The 6,987-nt window shown below is 38.8% G+C and overlaps 1 protein-coding gene across 2 annotated transcripts; it reads left to right on the top strand.

Annotated features, from left to right (window-relative positions):
* The first annotated feature begins 664 nt into the window (after window positions 1-664).
* Window positions 665-6,634, top strand: si:ch211-107o10.3 (uncharacterized protein LOC407663 homolog). Of its 2 annotated transcripts, none has more exons than XM_042418447.1 (7): window positions 665-942; window positions 1,628-1,768; window positions 2,549-2,740; window positions 4,065-4,226; window positions 4,519-4,635; window positions 4,862-5,066; window positions 5,506-6,634. In XM_042418447.1, exons 1-7 carry the CDS (start codon window positions 867-869, stop codon window positions 5,600-5,602), a joined length of 990 nt encoding a protein of 329 aa, XP_042274381.1. In that variant the 5' UTR covers window positions 665-866; the 3' UTR covers window positions 5,603-6,634. The 2 variants fall into 2 exon arrangements, with proteins under 2 accessions (XP_042274381.1, XP_042274390.1); XM_042418456.1 differs by having other exon boundaries at window positions 670-779.
* Window positions 6,635-6,987: the final 353 nt, after the last annotated feature.

Raw genomic sequence — 6,987 nt, 5'->3', positions numbered from 1 at the left:
ATTTAATAAACTGAGAAAACCTGAATAACAAATAAACAAATGTTTTGGCTAATTGTTTTCATTAATTCAAAATAACTTTGTTTTAAGTAGTCATATTAACTGGCTTTAATCAGGTGATCCATAAAGGAATACCACATGATGCAACACAGTGCATCTAAAAGTACAGATTTGACAGGATAAATAGGCCAAAGTTATATAAATTAATGGGAAAACTGTCAGTTTCTGTCTTTTTCCTGACTACTCATTTAATATAGGAGCAAAAGCATTTATGAGGAAATCCATCTCTGTCTCTTTCTGTATGGGTGTGTGAACGCTACAGATATACTGCTATGCTCTCAGAACTGGGCCTACATTAGATTACCAAATCTGTGTGAGAGATTGATTCACCTGACTAAATTAAATTTCCATTATTGACAGAAGCAAAATGCTTATATCATATACTGTATTAGTTGCTATGACAACCCAGGGCCTACGCGTTACAACAAGAGTTTCATTCTGAAAATCCCTGCTGGTGTACACCACGCCCCTACTTCCGTTCACGCAGAATCGTCATCACAAAAAGGCAAAACATCTCCCTTCACGCTGGATTGGGATTGGATGGGCCGGAATGACGAACTCTCGCGAGTGCGGTTCTAAAGTTAAGATTAACGTTATTGAATAAATCTCGCGAGAGCTCCCTGCGTCCCAAAAAATGTAGCACTCACCCTCGTACCTTGTATCTGATGTTTTTTTCCCTTATAAATGACACAGAATCATCCTCGGGCTGGTTTTGAACTTTGGTAATATTTTCAATTACGTCTGTATTAATTTAGGTTGGCTAATAGGTAGCCAACAGCCTAAAATATCAGTAACTAACAGCCTAAAATATGCAAAACTACGCAGAGGCGATAAGGGACTTTGTAGAGACGCATTCGACCGGCCTCACAGTTGCCTTTTTTGCAGGTAAATCGATTTTTTCAATATAGTTAATATTGTGTGAGCCATGTTTTGTTCGTTTCCACATTTTCTTATGTGGAATATAAATACAAGTGAAGTGGACTCGATAACGTTACTCACTGCTGAGCTCATCTTTCAGTCTGCAGCCTGTATTTATATTCTGTCATCGACGAATCGATTAATTGACTAATCCTCTAAACTTTACCATAATACAGTGTGCCAATGTCAACCAAATACTGTAAATATGGAGCTTCATGGCACAATTATCTAGGTCAGTGGTGTAAATATCCATCATGACAGGCATTCAGTGTTGTTACTTCTTGGTTTGTCAGTGAAATAACTGCTTGAATAGTTACTGTTAGTGTTAAAAAAAAAAACATATATAATAACAAATAGAGGCTATTTTTATACTTAAATTATGTACAATCATTAATATTAATATGCATTTTGGAGATCAAACCATATCTGAAATCTCCTTAGCAGAAGTTCAGTTCTTCTAGTATAAGGGAATTTGTTTTACAGACTGCTTTTCCTGTCACATTAAGTATAATTATATATATACAAAATAAATAGTTTAAAATGACAAAATATAAGATACAAATAACAAAAGAACAATAAGTCATATTACACTCCATTTAATATTATTGGTAATATTTTGTTAACAGTGATAACATTTTCCTTTCTCTTTCAGGGGCAGGCATGCTGGCCTTGCGTAGGTGGCTGGCTGGGGGAGTGTGTCGGAGCAAGGTCAGGCTGGATGGGAAAACAGTCCTGATCACAGGAGCCAACACCGGCATTGGGAAGGAGACGGCCCTGGATATGGCCCGGCGAGGTGAGAGGAGAGGACAGTTTCTGCTGCTGTTGTGACAGATGCAAAATGTGCCAAAGGGTTTCTCCTGATTCTCGGCCTCACAGTTATTTATCCACCCTCAGTGAATAACGTTAGTTGCTGTTGTTTTTGGTGTAAGGCAAGGCAAGGCAAGTTTATTTATATGGCACATGTCAGCAACAAGTCAATTCAAGGTGCTTTTCATAAACATTAAAAGTATCGAGACAAAGTGCAAAAGAAACACACTATAAAATGACATTTAAATATAAATAAAAACAGTAATTAAAGAGCTAAGAATAGAAAATGAAAACAAGCTAAAATAGAATAAGACAGATAAAATACAAGAACAAAAGTTACAGTGCAGTATTTGATTTAATAAAAGGCAGTGGCAAACAGAAAAGTCTACAGCCTTGATCTAAAAGTACTGAAAGTTGTAGCAGACTTGCAGTTTTCTTGGAGTTTGTTCCAGATATGTGGAGCATAAAAGCTGAACTCTGCTTCTCCATATTTAGTTTTGACTCTGGGGACAGAAAGCAGACCTGTTCCAGATGATCTGATGGTTCATAATGTAGCGGCAAAACCATTTTCTTTATAAACCAACAGCAGTATTTTAAAATCAATTCTTTGACAGACAGAAAGCCAGTGTAAAGATCTGAGATGTAGTACACTGTTATTAACTAGTAGAGTGTCTTTGAATTGATCTTGACTATGACCATGACTGCTACTTAAATTCCACTGTTACTGTTGTAAACTACATTAACACTCGATCTTATTTTTGTCCAGGGGCCAGAGTGATCCTAGCCTGCAGGGACATGACCAGAGCCCACCTGGCAGCTGATGCAATCCGGCAGCAGAGTGGGAACGGCAACGTGGTGGTAAAGAAACTGGATCTCGCCTCACTGCAGTCTGTCAGAGACCTGGCCAAAGATGTTGAGGAGAACGAGAAACGCTTGGACATCCTCATCAACAATGCAGGTATTTTTGCAGTGGCTCTTCAGCAGCAATAACAGTTTGTCTCCACTGCAGGAACAATATTCTTTCTGTTCTTATGCACAGGCACATCAACTTGTCTAAAATGGAGCACTTTTGATCACAGACAAACAGTTTATTGAATCAAAATTCAATTTATCAAACAGAGATCCTATATATTTCATATGGTGAAGATTAATTGACCAGGTTATCTTCTTTCAACATTTATAGGCCAAAAAAATGACCTCAATTTTGAACTAATGGTGGCGCTATTGTCTCAGTACATTGGGCCTCATGCAAGAACAGATTTGTACAAACAGATTTATTCTTAAGATGCATGTACAAGTGATTTAAGAACATGTGTGGCGTTCATCAATTTTCTCGTATTTTTGAGCGAACAAAATGTATGATTGGTCCAGAGCTGCTGTATGTGTCATGAATAGATCATGTCTGCCTTTCTTCACAGGGGAAGAAACACTTGTTTGATTTACAATTATAATTTCCTAATCTGAATTGATTTGGAGTTTAAATATGATACTGAAATTAACAAAAAATATAAAATATATAACTAAAACAAACTTTTTTTTCAGATTTTATGATTTTTATTGCCATATTTTGGCACAGCAACGTCTACATTTCAGTAGTTGTTGGAAACTTCTCTCACTGACAGCTGCCTCTGTGTCTCTCTACAGGTCTTTGCCCAGTATCATCGTGTTTGCAGCTGACAGTGTAACATCACCTGTAGACTGTAATATTTTCTTGTCTAATATCTCAGCGACTGTCACATGATCACCTCCCATCACAGAGCGCTTTGCTTTAGAAAGACATTTTTTAGCATCTAACTCCATGTCAAAGCATTCCCTCTTTATTTCATTCTGTCACAGTGCAGGGCTGTTCTGATGACATGTTAGCTGGATTCATATTTCCTAATTATTTTGGGTCCTCTGCTACTGACAGTACTGACAGGACTTGAAGCTTTGCAGTGTTTTTACTCTTTGGGAGCTTTTTTGTGAATGAAACTTGCCCACAAACAGAGCAGAACTTGGAGCCTTATATGGCAATTTTAGGGGCATGGATTATGCTAATGATCACATCTCACAAAACTTGCACACCTCCTCATGAACAGGTGGCATTCATCAGGCTGAAATGAGCAATTGACGACAAGTTCAGGCAGTTAAGGGAGTTTGTTGAATCTGACTTGGAACACTGATGTGAGCAAACATCACAGAAAAAATTAATAGAGTTTTAGGATGAAAATACGAAAATGTTCTTGCACGAGGCCCGTTGTCTCAGTTTAATTCCGTTTTTTTTTTTTGGTGTTGATTTTCAGGCATCATGATGTGTCCCAAGTGGCAGACTGAGGACGGGTTTGAAATGCAGTTTGGTGTCAACCACTTGGGACATTTTCTCCTCACCAACTGTCTTCTTGACCTGCTGAAGAAGTCGGCTCCAAGTCGCGTTGTCATCGTCTCCAGCCTGGCACACGAGAAAGGTGAAGGGAATGTTTTCATTTGAGTTCATCAGAGCCATGGTATCTCTTATGTTTTACTTCAGTTAAAGTGAGATAAAGCTTATATTTACTTTATATTTATTTTTTTGACTGTTGGTGTTGTAGGGGAAACTGCATTTCCCCCCTTTCATTTAACAAAACAAAGAATTCATTGAGACTGAGATGTTTACATATGGTCACAGTTATGCTAGATCCAAGCTACATGTTTGTTCCTGGATGTTTAAGTGTCATTTCTCAGGACTTCATTGAGACTACGTTGAGTTGTTTCTTGCAGGTCGTATACACTTTGATGACATCAACCTCGATAAAGACTACAAACGTGAGGAGAGCTACCGCCAAAGCAAGCTGGCGAATGTGCTCTTTGGCAAAGAACTGGCTAAAAGACTGCAAGGTAGTGTAAAATACACCCCGTAATTCTGCGTTGTTATTTAAAAAAATGAGAATTATATTGTAAGATAAAAGATGATGGGGGGGAACCACCTCACATTGTCCCATTTTAATGTTTCTTAAACTCATATAAAGTGTAATGTAGTGTAAATCTCTGTACCTCATGATGCTGTCTTACAGTGTTTCATGTATTGGTAATAACTCCTGATTTGATGGCTTCCTCTCATAAGGCACTGGTGTGACGGTGTACAGTCTTCACCCTGGAGTTATCCGCACTGAGTTAGGCCGACACTTCTTCCCTACCTTAGCCCTGTGGAAGAGGATTATAGCCATGCCCTTAATAATGCTGATCAAAAGTCCCTGGGAAGGAGCTCAGACCACCATCTACTGCGCTGTGGACGAGAGCCTGGCAAATGTCAGCGGCCTCTACTACAGGCAAGTACATCTGCAGTACGGGTGTAACGGTCCGTGTATTCATCCTGAACCGTCACGGAACGGATGTCATGGTTTGGTGCATGCTGTCGTAGGAAGAATACGCTCCGTGACCCAAACAGTTATTGTCAAAATGTTATTTTCAACCTTTCTTTTTTTTTTTTCTACTGTACTGAAATTGTACCGAACTGTGAATTTTGTGTACCGTTACACCGCTAATCTGCAGTAAACCTCAACTGACTGCACATATAATTCAGTGGATTAACTTGAATTTCCATTTACTGTTATTATATCTGCTGTTTTGTTTTTTTATGATATAGTAAATGGTTTGTTACACAAGCGTCTGTTGATAAATTAGTAATTGTGCTGTGTCAGATAAGATTGTGACCACACTGTATGGGACTTTTGCTGATCTGGTCCTCCTCTGTTATTTGCTCCACAGTGACTGCGCACCCAAAACGGCGGCACCACAGGCCCAGGATGACGCTGCAGCCAAGAAGCTGTGGGACCTCAGTGCCTCCATGGTTGGTCTGGCGTAAACTTGATAGCCTGCCTTGCTTTTATCAGACATTAGTATTGCTGGAGTCAGCGACCCTGTTTAAATGGGAGAATACAGCATGGCAAATTGTTGTATTATATATATATGCTCAACAGTATTTAACTTGGTAAGTATAAAATATTGCACTGTTTAATTAATTGATTGAAAATTGAAATGAAGCGTATTGCTCTCTTTATACCATGTATATTCTGCATATTTTATAATATAATCTCCTGCTGCTATATGCTTTTCAAAATGAGCTAATACTTGGTTTTAAATCTGCTGTTTTTAATCTGGGATTGATTGATTCAGAATACTAAAATGCCTGTGGGTCACAGAGCCTTGGTGTCTAATAATGAAGTAGATGGGTTTACATTGGAGTTAGTTGAAAGCCTGAAGTGTCTCATACTGATGCTAAAGGGTACCTTGTGCGTCGGTATCAGACGCCAAGGGCTGTGAGAAAGCGTCGGTATTTGATTACCTTGGAGTGAGAACGCGCTGGTGATTTGTGCGATAGATTCCAAGAGACTTTTAATACTTTACAAACTGCAGGTTTTATTCATAACGTCTAAACACAGTTGTCACTATAAGATGATTATTTTACCACTGCAGTCACCGCAGTCATAAAATATATATATATAGGGGAATACCACATTAGGGCCTGTTCGTGTACAGGTTGAAAAAGGGTAAAGTGTGTTAGCACAAAGGCTGGGAGGGAAGTGACCTTAAGCGCTGGCAGTTGTATGATTGTTGCTCTTCAGAGGAGAGAGGATCCTCCACCAGGTGTAGAGAGGGAGTGGACGCCTCGGGGCAGAAAGCAGTTAGGAAGCACCCAGTAGATCCAGAATGTTTGTCAGTGTACACAGTGTTTTCCTTTGTGAGGTTGTCTTTACTTAGTAGACGCCGTTTGTTGTATCATAAGGGGGTAATTTTGGTGCGTTGTTTCTTATGTTCTTTCAGCTGAGAGTCAACTGTGTTAATTATGAGCAATGTGATCAACTTGACAATAAATTTCTAACTGAATTGATTTTCAGTATTGCTTCTGACAGTTGTTAAATAATGAGATCCAATCATGAAAAGAATCAATTATATATATATTTGTAAGACTGATTGCTATGACTGAATAAAAATATACACAACAACTTAGCTGTTTGGAGTCATGTCCCCGCTTGCAGAGACATACAGAGAACCAGTGCGTGAATCTGGGCTTTTTTTTTTTTTATGAGCACATTTTAAGATGCTGCTGTGTTGAAAAGGGTGAATGCAGCCCCATCTTGTGTATGAGTGTAGTATGCATCTCTAGATAGGATGCCAGCTCCTCATGGGAAGCTCTTTTATTTAATATAGTTATCCCAGAGCTCTGTATAATGAAGTTTGCTAAAAATA

This window comes from Thunnus maccoyii, chromosome 1 (genome assembly GCF_910596095.1).
Source record: "Thunnus maccoyii chromosome 1, fThuMac1.1, whole genome shotgun sequence".
NCBI classification, from domain to species: Eukaryota; Metazoa; Chordata; class Actinopteri; order Scombriformes; family Scombridae; genus Thunnus; species Thunnus maccoyii.
Note: the sequence above shows the minus strand (reverse complement) of the source record. Positions and strands in the feature narration are given on the sequence as shown.